The sequence below is a fragment of the Anoplolepis gracilipes genome, chromosome 2 (assembly GCF_047496725.1).
Source record: "Anoplolepis gracilipes chromosome 2, ASM4749672v1, whole genome shotgun sequence".
In the NCBI taxonomy this organism is placed as follows: domain Eukaryota; kingdom Metazoa; phylum Arthropoda; class Insecta; order Hymenoptera; family Formicidae; genus Anoplolepis; species Anoplolepis gracilipes.
The window spans coordinates 10,170,473-10,192,670 of NC_132971.1; the positions used below are offsets into that span (position 1 = coordinate 10,170,473).

A 22,198-nucleotide genomic window follows, 5' to 3' on the forward strand; every position below is an offset into this window, starting at 1 on the left:
ACATTTTATATAAATGATGATTAATACATTGTAACAGTATGATGTTGTACAAGTAACTTGAAGGAGCGTTGACAAATAATATTCAGCTTGTAATATTTAAAACAATTGTAACAAATTATAATACAAAAGTAATAAAATAAATTATAAAACAATTTCTTTTAAATATTTTAAAAATTGTATATTATGAAACTAAAAAAAATATATATACATATATTTATGTATATGTATGTAGTTTATCTTTTATTATACAGTATTATTCTGCAATATTGTCAAAATATATTTCTAAAAACATTTCAAAATTCGCAAAGGTTCATCAATTTAAATAAAAATATATAAGAATATAAGTTAAATAAGAGATATGTACATAGAGTTTTTATTATACAACTACTTTTTCTTATCTATAGCTTTTAATTCTATCTTCGCAATTTTTCCTGAACTTGTTTGTGGTAAAGTATTCAGAAATGTAACTCAATGCAACGAAGATTACATTAATTCATGTTAGTAAATTATAATTATGTATAGTATGTAAAGTATAATTATATAATTATAATAATAATTATAAAAAGATACAATTATAAATTGGTTTCTTGTATTTGTTCTACAACTAGTTTCTTAGACATAGCTTTTAGTTCATTCTTCGCAATTTTTCCTGTACTTGTATGAGGTAATTCATTCAGAAATACTACTCCACCACGAAGTTTGTATTGATCCATCATATTATTTGCCACCAAGTCTATTAATTCTTGCTCCGTCACCTACACATACACAATTTGAGCATTGCAACAATTTGATTATAGCATATTTGATTTTATAAAATATTTTATATATTCTATGTTAGAAAATAATATATGTATAGTTCAGTATGTTTAAAGTATCACACAATCTTGACAACAGATTAAAAAAATTTTATTATAAAAATTTTTATAGTTACTTGGAAGTGTCTCTCTCTTAAAATTTTGATGCACTTGATAAATCATAATTTAAAATTTTCTATTTTGTTAACATTGCTTTGTAACCTCATCATATTTGCAATAAGATTGTACCTCGATACCCGGCATCTTGGTGATGTAAGCAATGGGATATTCGTCATCTGTTGGATGGGGAATTCCTGTTACTGCAACTTCTGACACTCCTGGATGCGACAATAAGACACCCTCGATTTCTCCAGGTGAGATGTGATATCCTCTGTATTTTATAAGATCTTTTATTCTATCTACAATAAAGAGTTCCCCATCTTCATCAAAATAACCAATGTCACCTGAATGCAGCCATCCTATAGGAAATTTGAACTTATTTTCATGGTATTACATGTAATATTATTTTTACTACTATTATTATATTATTGTTAGACGTTTTGTTAGATGACTTTCTTTGTTAGAATTGTTTACTTTTGATAATATATGCCAAGATCATTTATGGAAAAGGGAGAATACACTAATGAAAATTTACATAGTTTTTTTACCTTGTTCATCAACAGTCTTTTTTGTCACTTCAAGATTTCTGTAATAGCCATTCATCTGAGTCGCCGATTTTATCCACAGTTCTCCTAATTGATTTGAACCAAGAGCCTTTCCGCTTTCTAAGTCCACGATTTTTATTTCTGTATTTTGGATTACTGTTCCGCAAGATCCATTCTTATGATTCGAACACTGAAGTGTCCTGTATCCAGCTACTTCTGTCATTCCTAAAATAGAGAGATAGTTTGGTTTCCGTTACATGTTCTGTTAGATGTTTTGGCTTATATATTACTTACATATATTATTACAGACATATATTATTTTTGTTACATATTGTTACGTCCGCGGAACAACATCGATATTATTTCCAAACGCGAGCGACGGAATTATTCAACTTTTCTTCTCACACTCGCGCACATGCAATAAAAGGAGATTTCTTTACACATCTTTATAGGAATAGTAATTATACAAAATATAATTATAATGCCCAATAGTAATCTCTCTTGATCGAAATCCAGAACGAGATTCTCTTTTCTATTATAAATAACCGTCTCTGCGCGACGCTCCTTCGATAGTCTTTGACGACTTCGGACCGATCGATATATTGATTTTCCGGCTCAACTGAGAAAATCAATCAATATTTCTTCGAAAACGGACGACACAGACATCACGGACGCAACAATATATATATAAAGTGAAATAGGGTATGATGCCCATAGGCTGTAATTTTTTTAATAATCGCTACATAGTGCACCTTTTTTAGTAATTATCAAAGATAATCGATATTTACATTAGTTTATGCGCATATATTGTTTGAAATAACGATATTGTGAATCTTTTATCATATTTTTATTTTTGACTACCTGCAAAGTTTTTCATTTGTCCACTAAAAACTGTTATAACGTCGAATAAATTAAAGTTAAGCTATCGTAATCGACGTTAGACATAATATAAAGATATGTAAATTGTTATACGACTTATAATTTTTATTTTCGTTTTCACTATTTTTTTATAAATATTATGGTCATCTTTTTCTTAAAAGTTGGGTAAGATGGCCAATGCTTATGTTGTACTATTTTGATAATATAAAATTTCTATTAAATATTTTCCTTTTAATTTCGATAATATTACATAATTTAAGTTTCAGTGAAGATAACATGTCGAATATTATTAAAAAATAACAAGAATAAAAGTATATTTTTTGCATTTTAAAAAACTATGTCTATCTTACCCGAGTTTACCTTATATAAATAAATATATATATATATATAATTTATGTTTATAATATTTTGTATTATATTAGAATAATAATCTACCATAAGATTGTAATATTTGAACATGTGATAAAATGCGTCTTATTTCTTCGTGTGCTTTTGGTTTGATTGGTCCACCACCGAAAAATATGACTTTTAAAGATGATAATGGAAATTTCTTTATGTAACCCGCTTTGAGAAATCGGTGGATCATACTCGAGGTCAGAAAAACCGTAGTTATCTAAATAGCAAGATCAAAACGATTTAGCCTTTTACATTATATTACATATTATTATCATGCATGCAAAAATATAAAATGCATAATAATTAATTTTCTTAATAAATAATATAATAATATCATGTAAAAATAATATTTTTTAGTATTATATCTTGAATTTATTTAAATTATTATAGTAATATTTTAACACTAAAATCTTTAAATTAAATTTTTTTCTTATTGAGAAATGCAAGTTTTTCAGACATTTAGATATTAACAAGAGAAATGTGATAATATATATATTTTATATAATTATTTTCTTGACAAAGATAAATTTACACAATATTGAATTATTAAGGTTCCCGAGTAGTCGCCGAGAAACTCTGAGTTGACGGTGACGACAACCATAACTATAATAGAAATAAAAACCAAGTCATTATTGTTCTTTCTTTTTATCTCGCATTGTCTGTTTCTTTTGGCCGCGGTGACTATTCGGGAGCCCGAATATAAAATGCCCGAAAAAATAAAATGGTTTTTAGCAAAAACAATTAAACTAGTATGTCCGATTGTCAGTTATTATTTTCCTGAAGTTAGAGAAGAAGATAAATTTTAAATTATTTGCTCATTTGCAATAATGGATAAAAAAAATCTTTTATTTTTTACATAAAGAGTTTTTGCCTCTTTTATCTTTTATATATAATAAAACTTGATAATAAAATCGAAAACAGTGTTGCCATCTGTTTTCTTTACAACTGTTACCTTGTATTTTTCAATTAATAAGCATAGCATCTCTTCAGAAAATTCTGGGTAAAGAATTACTTTGGCACCCTGCGCGATCGAAAACAAATTCATCAGTACTCCCCCAACCCAATAAAGTGCTGAGAACCAAATCGCCGTATCGGTAAAATCTATGTTTCTGTCTTCGCTGACATACGACAGACAGTAATTAGATAATTCAACTGCTTTCGACAGTCCCGTGGTGCCTGACGAATGCATTATGCACATGGTCTTTTTTCTGTCATTGCACTCGACATAATGGAAAGTCGTCACATCCGCATCGCTGCACATGCTCAAAATATCGGAAAATGAGATCACGTTGGGATGTTTACCGAAAATCACAACAATGGGATTGCTGTTGCTCTCTTTTATCGCGCTCAAAATAACGTTCACGGATTTCTCAGTGCAGAATATCACTTTCGGAGTAGTCAGCCGCATGAAGTAAAGCACGCTTTCTAATGATAAATAGCGCATAATTAATAAAATTACATGAAATAAAAAAACACTAAATAAAATAAATAATACATATAAATGTTATTGCACAACTAAATAATAAATAAGATAAAATCTAATTAATTAGAGACAAATTAAATTATATTTGCTGTTGTTGGATTTATATTATCTCTAATTATTAATCGAATAAAACGTAACAATGCTTTTGAATGGTCATCGCAGGATAACTCACGTAAATCCATATTTTCGTGCCACGGATTAAAGATCGCGTTGACATAAATTGTCGCCAAACAGGGCACAAAGGAATTGAAATGATTACTTGTGCATAGATTGACAACATCGCAAGGTTTGATTCCTTGTTTTTGTAACCACAATGCGCATCTTACAACTTTATCTTGTAACTCCGCATACGTAACTACTTGTTCAGTGCATGCATTCACCTATGACATTATTGATATTGTACAGAGTGTCTTAAAATCATAGAACGTGCATTTTATTACAAAATTATTTAATTATAATTAAATTACTATTAAATGGTATTAAAATATAATATCTCATGTCATTTCTTGAAAATGTTTACTCGTTATGAAATTAGTATGCAAATTTATATTATATAAGCATTGTTAACTCTGAAAGTTTTCTTCTCTTACATTCAATATTGACATTACGTCTAAGTATTATCTTACCTGTGCAATTTTATTTCCATGACTTTTAATGTTATTCCACAATATTTCTCCAATACTTTTAGGCGTAGACGTTATTTCTCCTTTGTAAACGTTATTTTCCACAGTAAATGTCTAAAAATAATAAATAAATCTTTACTTAAATACAACACAGTACAAATTTTTGCATATTTTTAAAACAAATTTACGTTTTGCGTTTTTAATCTATAATTTTATATCATATTGACAATGATTATTTGTGTAAGTTAATTGTTAATTATATAAATATATTAACTATAATATGTGCGCAATTATGGGTTTTTTGTACTTACCCTTGAGTCATTTACAGCCATATTACCGGAGATATAGTTTTTAGATCTTAGTTAGAAAATGTTGAACACAATTAAACAGCGACGTAGTAATTATTCCTCTCACTTACTACAACATAAAAAAATACACATATATCTATGAAAAATGTTTGGAAGTTTATATAATGTTTAAATTTTAACTTTCTTTCATTCTTAAAAGAAATGTTTATATTTACGTACAATATAAAATTTATTTTTCTGTATTTCTATTTTTGCATTTGTTCGTTAAAACTAAAATTAAATATTAGTTAGAAATAGAAAATTGTTTAAATTACAAATTTTATCGACAAAGTGGCATTAAATAAAATGATTAAGATGACATGTGGCATCCACGGATATCATCATCTAAGCGTCTGTTTAAAAATCAAAGTATTTCTACAATGATAAGAGAGAGAATATAAATACGTTTTATATCATAAAAATTAAAATGTAAAAAATGCTAAATTGGAATAAAGTATGTATTGACAGTAAATTGGATTTGCACACACAATAATACAATATATAATTATAAATGTTGATACAATATTCCGAAAACAAGACGAAGTTATGCACAGTTTTTTAATGATGATTCTTCTCGAAAGGACTAAGCTTTACTGGTTTTTATTAACACGTTACAAGTAGGAAACGACGTTTTACATTACCGAATTACTTGAGGATATAATAGCTGCATTGCACGTCATGAGATAATAACACTTTAAGTGCAGTCACAAATAATAGAACACTATGAGTATCTGCACAGTCTGATATATCGACAATTTGTTTCTTTAATTAGTCGTAATACTCGCGAAGAAAGTTTCTCCGTTATTAATAAGCCATGATGTGAGCTCGCTGTAAGTAATGCACTTATATATTGTGACTTGTGCAAATAGTTGTAATATTTTATCATCCGCGATTGTACATCGTTGAATTGTCATTATCTCATGATATCACGCGATACAACTATTATACTGTGACATAATCTAGAAGCAAAAAGTTGTTTCCTCTACTTGCATTAGGCCTAATCTACAATGTGCTCTTTGTTTTCTGTTTCTTAGAAATTAATCCAATCCTGTTCGATTATTCTTCTTAAAATCAACTGCAATTAGTTAATTTCTAAAGAAAGAAAAAGCAAAACGCACATTGTAGATTAGGCTTTAGAACTAAGATGTTTAAAACAAAACAAATACATGTATTAGAAATAATAATAATATAATGATATATGTGAAATATATTTTTAAATGATTTTTAATTAGTTGTAATTACTTTTGAATTGTTCATTATCATTCGAATATTAACATACATTTAACTACGATGTATTCGATAATTGTTCAGTCTTGCATATTATCACTTTTTTGTAGGTAGTTACGCAAGTTTCTTAAGGGGGGAATTCTCTTTTCATATCTATCTTCTACATATAAAGTGACCAAATGTTTAGTGTCTCGATACGAGACGTGTCCAAGAAACCAAAAAAAAAGAAAAAAACCTTAATAAAACACATGTTTATATTTTTATACATTTATTAATATATTTAAACTGCAGAAGAGAGAGAGAGAGAGAGGGAGAAAGAGAGAAACAACAATAGTAAAATATGTTAAAAAGTTGAAAAGGTTAAATTTCTCTCTCTCTCTCTCTCTCTTCCCCCCCCCCTCCCAGGACAATTCGGTCCAATCCGGGACATTATCCGGGACAAAGAGCTCAAATCCAGGATTGTCCCGCAATCCGGGACGTCTGATAACTTTATTTATATGATTATTATCCAATTACATATCTGCTGTAAATATACTTTCTCATTTTATTGTTAAGCAATATTTTAAACATAGAAAAAGAATATTGATTTCACATTCTCTTTATAAAACATTTATTAAACATTGTTGTTTTATATTCATGTTCTTATCCAAGTAGAACAAAAAGTCACGATAGTGTCAAAGTAATGTCAAATATCACAATGCATGCGTGTTCGTGCGTGCGTGCGTGTGTCAGAAAGGAATATTTGCACTTAATTTTAAAAGTGTATATATCCGTCTCATATTCGGCACATGCATATACGCACACGCACACGCACACACACACGCACAGCATACACACACGCACAGCATACACATGATGGGCAAAATCCATCCAACAATCTCCTCGTAGTGCGCAACGGAAAATGCTAATGTTGGCGGTAACAGGCACAAAAATGTATAGGTCACTTTGATATACGTCATAAGTCCTCGAAAAAAAATCATATCAATCTCAATTTTTTTTAATTTGCAAAGAAAAGTTCAAATTTTACAATGATTATTATGACACTTGTGAAAAAAATTCATTCCACTCCGCGGAGTGCGTCAAACTGTGTAAATTTTCCGAGACAAAACACGTTCTTACTTTTGAGAGGAAGGCGGGAGGGGAGAAAGATAAATTTAAAATCTGACAAATGCTTCTTAAAATAGAGACTTTAACCTACAAAATAAAAAAAAAAATTTTAATACGACAATTTTTCGTGGAGTTGTGATTATCTGAAATTATGTGAAATTTTGGTATAAATTTTTGTTGCGATAATTTTGTTGCCCAGAGTATTAAGATGAAAATATTAATTCGTTACATTTTAATCTTCACTTGTACATAATGTACAATAACTTAATTTATTTTAGTAAAGTTTTATGATCTCTTTTCTCTGAAAATTATAATTTTGAATATTTATTAAAATAAAAATAAAAATTAAATTTAGTTTAGATTGGATTATTATAAAATTGGTTTAGAGAGATAAATCCTCACTTCTATAACGATCACAGTTACGAATTGTAAAGTAATAGTTCTATTGTAAATAAATACATTTTTTAATTATATTAAATTGTTATTTCCTCTTTCGTAAAGATAAAAAATAAATTAAAGCTTCATTACGAAAGATACTATCGAATAGCTTTCATTTGATATTTCTCAGATTATTTTGATACTTTCTTATCGGTTTGTTTTCTAATTTAAAGTATTATTATAAAAGAAATCTTTATTTTTATCAGCAAAATTATTTTTAAAATATTTGACAATTTTCACTAATTGTAAAAATAAAGCTGAAATCGAGCAACTCATTCTCTCGCAAAATACGTGCAAGTTTGAGAATAATGTTTATCTAACAATGTTTATCGAATATATTAGATTTTTCGTCATTGTTTTTTATCGCCGTCCAAACAAACATCATGACTTGCATCTGAAGAGTTTATCTGGATGTTTATTTATCGTATGTACAAGATGATCGTGTATGAATGTGCGTTGTGTATACATTATGTCGTGTTGCATACAGCAGGGTAGTGTCAATGTGTGTGAGTGTATGTAGGGTTGTACATATGTACAGAGTTGTATTTACGGTCCGGATATTGATAGCGGTTCGTTACGCTTTACAATAAATCAATTCTCAGCGCGCAAGGCGCCAGGTGGACTTCGGGGCGGTGCGCCTACGATGATTCGAGAATCGCGATTCGTAAACGATTCAGGATTCTCAGATATATTAATTACCGGGCGCGTAAGCCGATGTTAATTTGGTTTCGCAATTATCGATTTCCGAAGCGAAATGGTGCGGGTTGAGAAACCTTCGTAAGAAGGAATACAACGTTATTATTTCGGTCGCGCGCGTGTCTCGTTTTTATGATGTTGTGACGCTCGGTCGTTGCCGGGATTTGAACTTTCCCGTGTTTACAAACGTGCGTCGGGAATTTAAATGTCTGCGTTTATCGAAACCGCGTGATTCCGGTCGCGATTCTTTTCGAGATTATAGGATAATCGAAATGGGATAGAAAGAGATTAATTGCATATGTCAATACTTACACATAAGTACCCAGGTAGCAAGCACATGTCACTTTGACGTCGACAACTGGTCATTTCTGTTTCAAAGACGTCACGTGAACAAATAATGTCTAATTTAAAACGTCTTTTTTGTGACGTCTTTTTAATGATGTTGTACAAAATATACATATTCGCCACGCTAGGTATGCACGTGTTTGCATACATGATATGTGTGTGTGTGCATGAGTGTGTTATGCACGCGCGTGCGTGTGTGTGTACGGGCACGTATGCGTGAAAAATACAGCTTGGTATCTCCTGACTGCTCTTGTAAGATATACAATTAATAATTATAATTACCACATACATGTATAACTTCTTTAATTTAATATTTAATAATTTATAGAAAGAAAAAAAATTTATTGCATATGTCAATACTTACACATAAGTATTATTTTAATCTTTTAAAAACTTATTTTAGTTATTATTTATTTTATTTTCATTTTTTAATTGTTTTTAACAAAATTTTTATATTTTTTTATTTAATTTAAAAAAAAAAGTTTTTTCTAATTAAGATTTAGTTTAATTTTATTGAGAAAAAAACATTACATTATTTCTACTTTTTAGTTTGTTTTAAAATTATTCAAATTGTCCTCAACGTATATATTGTAGATATTTTATTTATTAACAAAAAAGGTATTAGTATTCTTTCTTTGTGATAACTCACCTTGTATATTAAAATTGTTTGCTGATGAGAATTCAGTTTTTAAATAACAATTTAATTGTTCAATTTATAAGTTCTTATTTCTGTGAACTATTAATGTTGAAAATATACCTGTATTTTAATTATTCGATTTTGCTATTCTTCAAAACTGCGGAGAATTAACAGCACTTGACATCATGATAAATATGATATGTAAACAATTTTTAAAATCGAAATGATAAAAAAGTCAAGTCAATAAACGTAATAGTGTATAGTAATAAATCAATATATGGTTTAATTAACTTTTGAACTATACATTTAATTTAAAAAAAATAACTTCTGGAAAGAATTTAAGAGAAATTAAAAATTATTCTATACTTTTATCTTCTTTTATTATGAGCAAATAATTTGTCAACATTTGTATACTTTACTAATTTGATTGTATACTTTTATTATAAAATGTGTATAATGAATTTTTTTTTTCATGTAAAAAATTGGTTTCGATAAAAAGCTCCACAGAAAATTGTTGTTGGCCGTATTTTATGTGTATGTCGTATAAGTAAGATGTATTATATAATCTTATATTTTCGTGTTACATAAATGTTACAATATTATACCTTTAAAAGATAATAAAGAAAATAAAAACGTTTTTAAATGATCAATTTTCAAGTTTATCAAGTTTTTTACATACATTGTTAATTTATTCATTATTATAAATTCCAAAAACGTTTGTTTCTCTAACTTACAAATAATCTATGATATAATCTTAATTGTTAATTTTTTAAAGATTTAAAATTAAAATTTTTATTTTTATTGTCATGCACATTGTATTTATTAATCTTGTCGTGAACGTCATTCAATTTCGATATCTAGAAACTTTAAATAAATGAACGTTCAAAAGCATATATATTGTTTTTTTACAATAAAATATACTTGTTAATAATCATGAATCATAATCTGTACTTAATTGCTTTTAAATAACTATAAATAAAAAAGCGACTTCTATATGTGATAGAGAAGTACACTTGATATCAATCTGAATCTTTATTTCGATAAAAAAATGTACGTCTAGCTTCTTGAATCTAATATTAAACTTCTGCATCCAAATTTATGATATATATATGTTTATCTTTTTTACATAAAAAAGCTCTTACAATTATTGAAACAAATAATTTTAATATAAAACTAAAAGTCAGTTAATATGTTACTTAATAAAAATATTATAATATTTAATGGAAATATCTTCTACTTTAATAATAAATCGAATTAAATGCTGATTGTGTGATATTAGGTTATTCTGATTTTGAAATAATATATGTATCAGATGTGCGTGCTGAGTGTCGCAAAATTACTGAACAATATTTTATAATATATTTCGAAAATTATCTAGATTATTTGCATATGTTTAAAAAATGTGAAAATTTCAATATTTTTAGAATTATAAGTGATAATTCGGCAAATATTTTATTGCATAGAATTTTCATTTTAGTCAGTATTTTGTTTACATCCGTACACATATCAAATTATTTTTTACTTTTATCATTTAGTTTTCATTAATTGCTTATTTTATTTTATATTGTATCTGATTATATTTTATCTAATCTGTAAGTACAATAATGTATATGTATAATGTATATGTACAATATAATAATTAATTAACGTTTCATTATTGACAGAATGATTATTGATAATACATTTTTACTGTAAAATAAAAACTATAAAATTTTTCTTTTTTAAAGGAAAGTAAAAAGATTTCAATATTTGAGTAGTTGTTTAGAAAAAAATTATTAAGTTTAATCTTTATATGAGGAATATACTACATTACTGTAGAATATTGTTTGGAAAGTATTTTATTTTTATTTCCTTCCTAATTTTTTATTTTGAAAATTGATTTTAGAATTGTATTCAGTCAATAAAATAATACAAAGATTCGTATTTATTATAATTTATTGTAATAACATTAATTTGCTTATTATGTGTACCTGAAGTATAATTATGTATCAGTTTTTTACTAAATATCCAAATATAAAAATTCTTCTTATTTATTTTACTTAGAATACATGATGTCTTAAATAATAGAAAGATAATTTCTTCGAGTAAAGTATTTAATTCTTAATATTTTGTATTCTATAAGAAAGATTACATTTAATAAGGATAAAGAAAATAGAGGATATTATATGTATATCGCCTATTTTACCAATCTTCTCCCATATTTGGCAGAACATAAGTTTATTTCGAAAAACTACTTAAAGTAAAGATAGTAAATATGTGAGACGTAAATGCATTATATATTAATCTTTTATTAGTTTGATTGATTAATCATTTAAGATTCTTTCATAATCACGGATATCCAATCTTAAATTAGAAATAACTTGAAAACGGTCTTTTAAAATTTTATTTACCGTTTTCGTGTATCTGTCTTATGTTTGATACACCATATAAATATAGTTAAATCAATCGTTTCCGTTTCTGTACTAAAGTTAAAATTTCTTGAAAAATTGTATGTCTAAAACAGATTATTGTAACATTTATAATTACTATCTATACATGTATAATATATAATATTTAAGTAGATTAGCATATTTATAAAGTTAAAAGCCAAAATTATGACAGATTTTATAATGTAAAAATAAATTACCCGTTTATTAACAATAAATATGAATAGTAAATATAAATATATATATGCAACTTGGCTTAAATGTGAAGTATTAGTTCGAAAAATTAAAATTTGAGAAATAAAGAGTTTTGCAGTAGCTTTTCAAAAAAAAAATCACAACTTACTTAGGATCTGAATTACTTATATAGAGTTACGCTTGTGTTAAAAATTGATATATCTTAATATATTATTAATAATTGAAATATCTTAATTATATACAATATTATAATAATAATAATAATTATAAAAAATATAATTATAAATTGGTTTCTTGTATTTGTTTATTCTACAACTAGTTTCTTAGCCATAGCTTTTAGTATATTTTTCGCAATTTTTCCTGTACTTGTATGAGGTAATTCATTCAGAAATATTACTCCACCACGAAGTTTGTATTGATCCGTCATATTATTTGCCACCAAGTCTATTAATTCTTGTTCCGTCACCTACACATACACAATTTGAGCATTGCAATAATTTGATTATAGCATATTTGATTTTATAAAACATTTTATACATTCCATGTTAGAAAATAATATATGTATAGTTCAGTATGTTTAAAGTATCACACAATCTTGACAACAGATTAAAAAAATTTTATTATAAAATTTTTTATAGTTACTTGGAAGTGTCTCTCTCTTAAAATTTTGATGCACTTGATAAATCATAATTTAAAATTTTCTATTTTGTTAACATTGCTTTGCAACCTCATCATATTTGCAATAAGATTGTACCTCGATACCCGGCATCTTGGTGACATAAGCAATGGGATATTCGTCATCTGTTGGATGGGGAATTCCTGTTACTGCAACTTCTAACACTCCTGGATGCGACAATAAGACACCCTCGATTTCTCCAGGTGAGATGTGATATCCTCTGTATTTTATAAGATCTTTTATTCTATCTACAATAAAGAGTTCTCCATCTTCATCAAAATAACCAATGTCACCTGAATGCAGCCATCCTATAGGAAATTTGAACTTATTTTCATGGTATTACATGTGATATTATTTTTACTACTATTATTATATTATTGTTGGACGTTTTGTTAGATGACTTTCTTTGTTAGAATTGTTTACTTTTGATAATATATCCCAAGATCATTTATGGGGGGGGGGGGAAGGGAGAATACACTAATGAGAATTTACATAGTTTTTTTACCTTGTTCATCAACAGTCTTTTTTGTCACTTCAAGATTTCTGTAATAGCCATTCATCTGAGTCACTGATTTTATCCACAGTTCTCCTAATTGATTTGAACCAAGAGCCTTTCCGCTTTCTAAGTCCACGATTTTTATTTCTGTATTTTGGATTACTGTTCCGCAAGATCCATTCTTATGATTCAAGCACTGAAGTGTCCTGTATCCAGATACTTCTGTCATTCCTAAAATGAGAGGGATAAATAGTTTGGTTTTCACTACATGTTCTGTTGTTAGATGCTTTGTCTCATTTTTGTTACATATTGTTACATCCGCGAAACAATATCGATATTATTTCCGAGCGCGAGCGCAACTATTCGACTTCTCTTTTTTGGCTACAAGAATAGATGAATTTTTCTCCACAATTAAAGTACTTATAAAAACAACACGCAAGGTCTAATAATTTCATATAAAAATGATAAAAAATTAAAAGATGACAATTACGTCGTAACAATAGGTATTTATTTAATATAAAAAGTTTTACGGTATGTTCGTGCAAAAGATATAGCGTCCGCGTTTGGAATAACATAACATAATGTTAGTAAACTTTTGGAAATGAAACTTTAGAAAAATTTAGAAGCCTAGTAAAAAGATTTTCAATATCTTTAAAAAATTACTCTCGTGCATCTGTGAGGGTGCGAGATTGAAACACGAACTCACGTCAGACGTCATTTCTAAAAGTTCACAAATATTCCTTTATGCAATTCCTAGCAGAAACCTATCTTATTTTTTGTGTATAAATTGCAAAACTTTTATATTAAGCAAATATATTATTGTCATGTTAGGTTAAATTTTGATCGATAATATACAACAGCTTTTGAATCCCCTTAATCGGGTTTAATAACATCCGTAGTTCTAAAAGTATGGATGTTATTAAACTCGATTAAGGATGACGTGTAAACGTAGTCATACTCGCGCACATGCAATAAAAACTTTTTACACAATGATCTTTATAAGAATAATAATTATACAAAATATTATTATAATGCTCATTAGTAATCTCTCTTGCTCGAAATCCAGAACAAGACTCTCTTTTCTAAATAACCGTCTCCGCGCGACGCTTTTTTGACTGTCTTCGACTTTAGACCGATCGATATATTGATTTTCCAGCTCAACTGAGAAAGTCAATCAATATTTCTTTGAAAACGGACGACACAGACATCACGAACGCAAAATATATATAAGTCAATATATATTTATATATATATATATATACACACATATATATATATATATATATATATATATATATATATATATAATTTATATTTACAATATTTTGTATTATATTAGAATAATAATTTACCATAACATTGTAATATTTGAACATGTGATAAAACGCGTCTTATTTCTTTGTGTACTTCTGGTTTCATCACTCCACCAGTGAAGAGTATGACTTTTAAAGATGATAATGGAAATTTCTTTATGTAACCCACTTTGACAGATCGGTTGACCATACTCGCGTTTAGAAGAACAGTAGTTATCTAAATAGCAAGATCAAGAAAATTTAGGCTTTTGCATTATATTATTATCATGTATGCAAAAATATAAAATGCATATATTAATTAAATTTCTTAATAAATAATATTATAATGTCATTTAAAAATAATATTTTTTAGTATTATATTTTGAATTTATTTAAATTATTATATAGTAATATTTTAATACTTGAATCGTTAAAATAAATTTTTTTCTTATTGAGAAATGCAAGTTTTTCAGACATTTAAATATTAACAAGAAAAGTATGATAATATATATACTTAATATATAATTATTTTCTTGACAGAGAAAAATTTACACAATATTGAATTATTAAGGTTCTCGAGTAGTCGCCGAGAAACTGTAAGTTGACGGTGATAACAAATATAATTACAGTAGAAATAAGAATCAATTCATTAGTGTTCTCTCTTTTTATTTCGCATCGTTTGTTTCTTTTTTTTCTATTAGGCGCGAAAGTGACGTTTAGACAGCCAAATTATTCTTGCGTGCCCTCTTTAAATAAACTATAGATCGTTTTAGTACACTTGTAAAATTGTCCGCAAACTAAGCTTAGCAAGGAATATACTATGTAAAGAGAATTTTCCACTTCTTTAGACAGCTGTCAAACCGCGTATTTTCTCGTGTAAATAGGGATTATTTTGACACTTATTTTACGGCTATTTATTAACTGTCAAGGGAATAGCTTAGTGTTCAAACAATTTTACAAATGTGCTAAACCGATCTGTAGTCTTATTTCATCGAAATATCTATTTATTGAAAACTTGCACGCAAGAATTCTCAGAGTATTATTTCTCGCTTATGACGTCACTATTCCAATATAGCCGCGGTGAGACTCGGGAGCCTCAAGAAATTCTTGAGAATAAAATGGTCTTTAGCAAAAACAATTAAATTAATATGTCTCACTGTCAGTTATTATTTTCCTGAATATAAAATTATTTGCTCATTTATGATAATGGATAAAAAAAATTTTTAATTTTTTACATAAATAGTTTTTGCCTCTTTTATCTTTTATATATAATAAATCTTAATAATAAAATCGAAAACAGTGTTACTAGATGTTTTCTTTACAACTGTTACCTTGTATTTTTCAATTAATAAGCATATCATCTCTTCATCGAATTCTGGATAAAGAATTACTTTGGCACCCTGCACGATCGAAAACAAATTCATCACTACTCCCAAAATCCAATAAAATTTTGAGAACCAAATCACTGTACCGGTGAAATCTATGTTTCTATCTTCGCTGACATACGACAGACAGTAATTGGATAATTCAACTCCTTTCGGCAGCCCCGTAGTGCCTGACGAATGCATTATGCACATGGTCTTTTTCCTGTCATTGCACTCGACATAATGGAAAGTCGTCACTTCCGCATCGCTGCATATGCTCAAAATATCGGAAAATGAGATCACGTTAGGGTGTTTACCGAAAATCACAACAATGGGATTGCTATTGCTCTCTTTTATCGCGCTCAAAATAACGTTCACGGATTTCTCAGTGCAGAATATCACTTTCGGAGTAGTCAGCCGCATGAAGTAAAGCACGCTTTCTAATGATAAATAGCGCATAATTAATAAAATTTCATGAAATAAAAAAACACTAAATAAAATAAATAATACATATAAATGTTATTGCACAACTAAATAATAAATAAGATAAAATGTAATTAATTAGAGACAAATTAAATTATATTTGCTGTTGTTGGATTTATATTATCTCTAATTATTAATCGAATAAAACGTAACAATGCTTTTGAATTGTCATCGCAGGATAACTCACGTAAATCCATATTTTCGTGCCACGGATTAAAGATCGCGTTGACATAAATTGTCGCGATGCAGGGCACGAAGGAATTGAGATAATTACTTGTGCATAGACTGACAACATCGCAAGGTTTGATTCCTTGTTTTTGTAACCACAATGCGCACCTTACAACTTTATCTTGTAACTCCGCATACGTAACTACTTGTTCAGTGCATGCATCCACCTATCACATTATTGATATTGTACAGAGTGTTATAAAATCATAAAACGTTTTAATTGTGTTCAACATTTTCTAACTAAGATCTAAAAACTATATCTCCGGTAATATGGCTGTAAATGACTCAAGGGTAAATACAAAAACACACATAATTGCGCACATATTATAGTTAACATATTTATGTAATTAACAATTATAATTAAAATACCATTGAATGGTATTTAAATATAATATCTTATGTCATTTCTTGAAAATGTTTATTCGTTATGAAATTAATATGCAAATCTGTATTATATAAGCATAGTTAACTCTAAAAGTTTTCTTTTCCTACATTCAATATTGACATTACGTCTAAGTATTACCTTACCTGTGCAATTTTATTTCCATGACTTTTAATGTTATTCCACAATATTTCTCCAATACTTTTAGGCGTAGAGGTTATTTCTCCTTTGTAAACGTTATTTTCCACAGTAAATGTCTAAAAATAATAAATAAATCTTTACTTAAATACAACACAGTACAAATTTTTGCATACTTTTAAAACAAATTTACGTTTTGCGTTTTTAATCTATAATTTTATATCATATTGACAATGATTATTTGTGTAAGTTAATTGTTAATTATATAAATATATTAACTATAATATGTGCGCAATTATGAGTGTTTTTGTACTTACCCTTGAGTCATTTACAGCCATATTACCGGAGATATAATTTTTAGATCTTAGTTAGAAAATGTTGAACACAATTAAACAGCGACGTAGTAGTTATTCCTCTCACTTACTATAATATAAAAAAAATAAACAAATATATATGAAAAATGTTTGGAAGTTTAAATTTTAAACTAAGAACAATAAATTATAATCAGCAATAGAGAGCAAAAATGTATCATGACAACCGGAATAGGTAATAATTAACGAATGATATAATAAATAACAAAGTAAGGTATATTATAAATGATATTAGAAAATTTAGGAATTTATCATACATATGTCGCAATACGCTCAAGTAATAAATTACTAATAACCAAATTATATATCGCAATAACGCAAAGTTACATAATCGATGATATTAAAAAACTATAAATGTTAAAAAAATTAAAAATACAATTAACTACATTGAATGCGGACGTATCAAGCTCTAAATTTGAGTCTTCTTCAGCGCAATAATTAAACTATAATTACAAAAATTAAGTGAACCAAGAAATATAAATAATACATAAAATAAATTATACATAAAAGTGTAATTAAGCTATCGACTTAACTATTATGGACCGTCTCCGATGGGTGTTTAATTATGATTTTACAGACGACAGAGTCAACATTACAAAGTAGTCACTGACCTGGTAATATTGTATGTGAATAAACAATGATCGTTGAAATATGTAAAATTGGTGATGTTTAAAAGAAAGTAAAATCTGACTTAATAATCACTATTCAATAACTGTTGGGCGGTCACTCACTCTTTAACAATATTTTGTGACGGTTGATAATAATTTGTTGACTCCACTACGTGTACTGTAGAGGTCGCTCGGATAATGTCAAAAAACAATACAAGTTGCGTGTTTATATAATGTTGTCCCCACCACTATATTTTTGAGGAAGAGTATTAACAATATCATGATAGACACTCGGTAGATTTTCCGTATCTTCCATGTTTGTAGATTCAGACCATTCCTTTGTCTTTTGATAAATAGCATTTCAGAGATAAGCCTCTTGATATAAAATGAAGCCTTATCAAGTATTCTAACATTATTCCAGTCAAAATCATGGTTAAAATCCCGTCTATGATTAGTGATTACCAAGTTTGTGTTTGTATTATGATGTATATGTCTTTTCTGTAATTCTGGTTTTTAGCTTCCGGGATGTTTGGCCAACATATGAGGCATCACAATGGCTACAGTTAATTTTATATATGACGTTAGTTTTTAATTCTGTTGGCATGATGTCTTTGTGAGCTTTAATTAATTTGTTCATTTTGTTAAGACTATACTGTGCGAGTTTCACTCTCGAATTTTTTCTTATACTATTGTATTAGTTTACTATTAACTTTAAATTTTAATTTTTTTTTCATCTTTAAAGAAAATGTTTATATTTATGTGCAATAGAAAATTTATTTTCCTGTATTTCTATTTTAGCATTTGTTTTTTAAAAATAAAATATTCTTTAGAAATAGAAAATTGTTTAAATTACAAATTTTATCGACAAAGTGGCATTAAATAAAATGAATAAAATGACATGTGTCATCCACAGATATCATTATCTAACCGTCTGTTTAAAAATCAAAGTATTTTTATAATGATAAGAGAGAGACTATAAATACGTTTTATATTATAAAAATTAAAATGTAAAAAATGCTAAATTGAAATAAATTATATATTGACAATAAATTGGATTTACACACAATAATACAATATATATTAATAAGTGTTATAACAATCTTCCATAAACAAAACATTGTGCAGAGATTTTTAATGATGATTCTTCTCGAATGGACTAAGCTTTACACGATACAAGTAGGAAACGGTGTTTTATACTACCGGATTACTTAAGGATATAATAGTTGTATTGCACGTCATGAGATAATAACACTTTGTCGCAAATAATAAAACACTATGAGTATCTGCACAGTCTAATATATCGACAATTTGTTTCTTTAATTAGTCGTAATACTCGCGAAGAATGTTTTTCCGTTATTAATAAGCCATGATGTGAGCTCGCTGTAAGTAATGCACTTATATATTGTGACTTGTGCAAATAGTTGTAATGTTTTATCATCCGCGATTGTACATCGTTGAATTGTCATTATCTCATGATATCACGCGATACAACTATTATATTCTGACATAATCTAGAAGCAAAAAGTCGTTTCCTCTACTTGCATTAGGCCTAATCTACAATGTGAGCTTTGTTTCCTGTTTCTTAGAAATTAATCCAATCCTGTTCGATTATTCTTCTTAAAATCAACTGCAATTAATTTCTAAAGAAAGAAAAAGCAAAGCGCACATTGTAGATTAGGCTTTAGAAATAAGATGTTTAAAACAAAACAAATACATGTATTAGAAATAATAATAATATAATGATATATGTGAAATATATTTTTAAATGATTTTTAGTTAGTTGCAATTACTTTTGAATTGTTCATTATCATTCGAATATATTAACATACATTTAACTACGATATATTCGATAATTGTTCAGTCTTGCATATTATCACTTTTTTGTAGGTAGTTACGCAAGTTTCTTAAGGGGGGAATTCTCTTTTCATATCTATCTTCTACATAAAAAGTGACCAAATGTTTAGTGTCTCGATACGAGACGTGTCCAAGAAACCAAAAAAAAAAGAAAAAAACCTTAATAAAACACGTGTTTATATTTTTATACATTTATTAATATATTTAAACTGCAGAAAAGAGAGAGAGCCAGAGAGAGAGAAACAACAATAGTAAAATATGTTAAAAAGTTGAAAAGGTTAAATCTCTCTCTCTCTTTCTTCCCCCACCCCCCTCCCAGGACAATTCGGTCCAATCCGGGACATTATCCGGAACAAAAAGCTCAAATCCAGGATTGTCCCGCAATCCGGGACGTCTGATCACTTTCTTTATATGATTATTATCCAATTACATATCTGCTGTAAATATACTTTCTCATTTTATTGTTAAGCAATATTTTAAACATAGAAAAAGAATATTGATTTCACATTCTCTTTATAAAACATTTATTGAACATTGTTGTTTTATATTCATGTTCTTATCCAAGTAGAACAAAAAGTCACGATAGTGTCAAAGTAATGTCAAATATCACAATGCATGCGTGTTCGTGCGTGCGTGCGTGTGTCAGAAAGGAATATTTGCACTTAATTTTAAAAGTGTATATATCCGTCTCATATTCGGCACATGCATATACGCACACGCACACGCACACACACACGCACAGCATACACACACGCACAGCATACACATGATGGGCAAAATCCATCCAACAATCTCCTCGTAGTGCGCAACGGATAATGCTAATGTTGGCGGTAACAGGCACAAAAATGTATAGGTCACTTTGATATATGTCATAAGTCCTCGAAAAAAAATCATATCAATCTCAATTTTTTTTAATTTGCAAAGAAAAGTTCAAATTTTACAATGATTATTATGACACTTGTGAAAAAAATTCATTCCACTCCGCGGAGTGCGTCAAACTGTGTAAATTTTCCGAGACAAAACACGTTCTTACTTTTGAGAGGAAGGCGGGAGGGGAGAAAGATAAATTTAAAATCTGACAAATGCTTCTTAAAGTAGAGACTTTAACCTACAAAATAAAAAAAAAATTTTAATATGACAATTTTTCGTGGAGTTGTGATTATCTGAAATTATGTGAAATTTTGGTATAAATTTTTGTTGCGATAATTTTGTTGCCCAGAGTATTAAGATGAAAATATTGATTCGTTACATTTTAATCCTCACTTGTACATAATGTACAATAACTTAATTTATTTTAGTAAAGTTTTATGATCTCTTTTCTCTGAAAATTATAATTTTGAATATTTATTAAAATAAAAATAAAAATTAAATTTAGTTTAGATTGGATTATTATAAAATTGGTTTAGAGAGATAAATCCTCACTTCTATAACGATCACAGTTACGAATTGTAAAGTAATAGTTCTATTGTAAATAAATACATTTTTTAATTATATTAAATTGTTATTTCCTTTTTCGTAAAGATAAAAAATAAATTAAAGCTTCATTACGAAAGATACTATCGAATAGCTTTCATTTGATATTTCTCAGATTATTTTGATACTTTCTTATCGGTTGTTTTCTAATTTAAAGTATTATTATAAAAGAAATCTTTATTTTTATCAGCAAAATTATTTTTAAAATATTTGACAATTTTCACTAATTGTAAAAATAAAGCTGAAATCGAGCAACTCATTCTCTCGCAAAATACGTGCAAGTTTGAGAATAATGTTTATCTAACAATGTTTATCGAATAATTAATTTTTTCGTCATTGTTTTTTATCGCCGTCCAAACAAACATCATGACTTGCATCTGAAGAGTTTATCTGGATGTTTATTTATCGTATGTACAAGATGATCGTGTATGAATGTGCGTTGTGTATACACTATGTCGTGTTGCATACAACAGGGTAGTGTCAATGTGTGTGAGTGTATGTAGGGTTGTACATATGTACAGAGTTGTATTTACGGTCCGGATATTGATAGCGGTTCGTTACGCTTTACAATAAAT

General features: G+C 27.9%; 2 protein-coding genes across 3 annotated transcripts; both read right to left on the reverse strand.

The window, feature by feature from the left end:
* Positions 1 to 334: 334 nt before the first annotated feature.
* Positions 335 to 6,110, reverse strand: LOC140676332 (uncharacterized). Of its 2 annotated transcripts, none has more exons than XM_072911273.1 (9): positions 5,829 to 6,110; positions 5,152 to 5,257; positions 4,844 to 4,954; positions 4,390 to 4,597; positions 3,687 to 4,159; positions 2,774 to 2,951; positions 1,463 to 1,684; positions 1,044 to 1,273; positions 335 to 755 (listed from the first exon to the last, which is right to left on the reverse strand). In XM_072911273.1, exons 2-9 carry the CDS (start codon positions 5,170 to 5,172, stop codon positions 573 to 575), a joined length of 1,626 nt encoding a protein of 541 aa, XP_072767374.1. In that variant the 5' UTR covers positions 5,173 to 5,257; positions 5,829 to 6,110; the 3' UTR covers positions 335 to 572. The 2 variants fall into 2 exon arrangements, with proteins under 2 accessions (XP_072767374.1, XP_072767375.1); XM_072911274.1 differs by lacking the exon at positions 5,829 to 6,110 and adding an exon at positions 5,676 to 5,771.
* Positions 6,111 to 11,554: 5,444 nt separating this feature from the next.
* Positions 11,555 to 19,014, reverse strand: LOC140676333 (luciferin 4-monooxygenase-like). Its single transcript, XM_072911275.1, has 9 exons — positions 18,300 to 19,014; positions 17,635 to 17,740; positions 17,326 to 17,436; positions 16,757 to 16,964; positions 16,054 to 16,526; positions 14,783 to 14,960; positions 13,440 to 13,661; positions 13,013 to 13,242; positions 11,555 to 12,724 (listed from the first exon to the last, which is right to left on the reverse strand). The coding sequence occupies exons 2-9, from the start codon at positions 17,653 to 17,655 to the stop codon at positions 12,563 to 12,565; spliced, it is 1,605 nt and encodes a 534-aa protein (XP_072767376.1). The 5' UTR covers positions 17,656 to 17,740; positions 18,300 to 19,014; the 3' UTR covers positions 11,555 to 12,562.
* Positions 19,015 to 22,198: the final 3,184 nt, after the last annotated feature.

Bases quoted from the DNA above. Each gene is read 5' to 3' on its own strand.
- LOC140676332 (XM_072911273.1), bottom strand. From the start codon at position 5,172: ATGGCTGTAAATGACTCAAGG. The intron at 4,160-4,389 runs GTGAGTTATCCT...ATTTATCATTAG, and splicing joins GCACGAAAATATGGATTTAC to AAAGCGTGCTTTACTTCATG. The intron at 1,685-2,773 runs GTAGATTATTAT...TCTCTATTTTAG, and splicing joins TCAAATATTACAATCTTATG to GAATGACAGAAGTAGCTGGA.
- LOC140676333 (XM_072911275.1), bottom strand. From the start codon at position 17,655: ATGGCTGTAAATGACTCAAGG. The intron at 13,243-13,439 runs GTAAAAAAACTA...AATTTCCTATAG, and splicing joins AAAGACTGTTGATGAACAAG to GATGGCTGCATTCAGGTGAC. The intron at 12,725-13,012 runs GTACAATCTTAT...GTGTATGTGTAG, and splicing joins CCAAGATGCCGGGTATCGAG to GTGACGGAACAAGAATTAAT.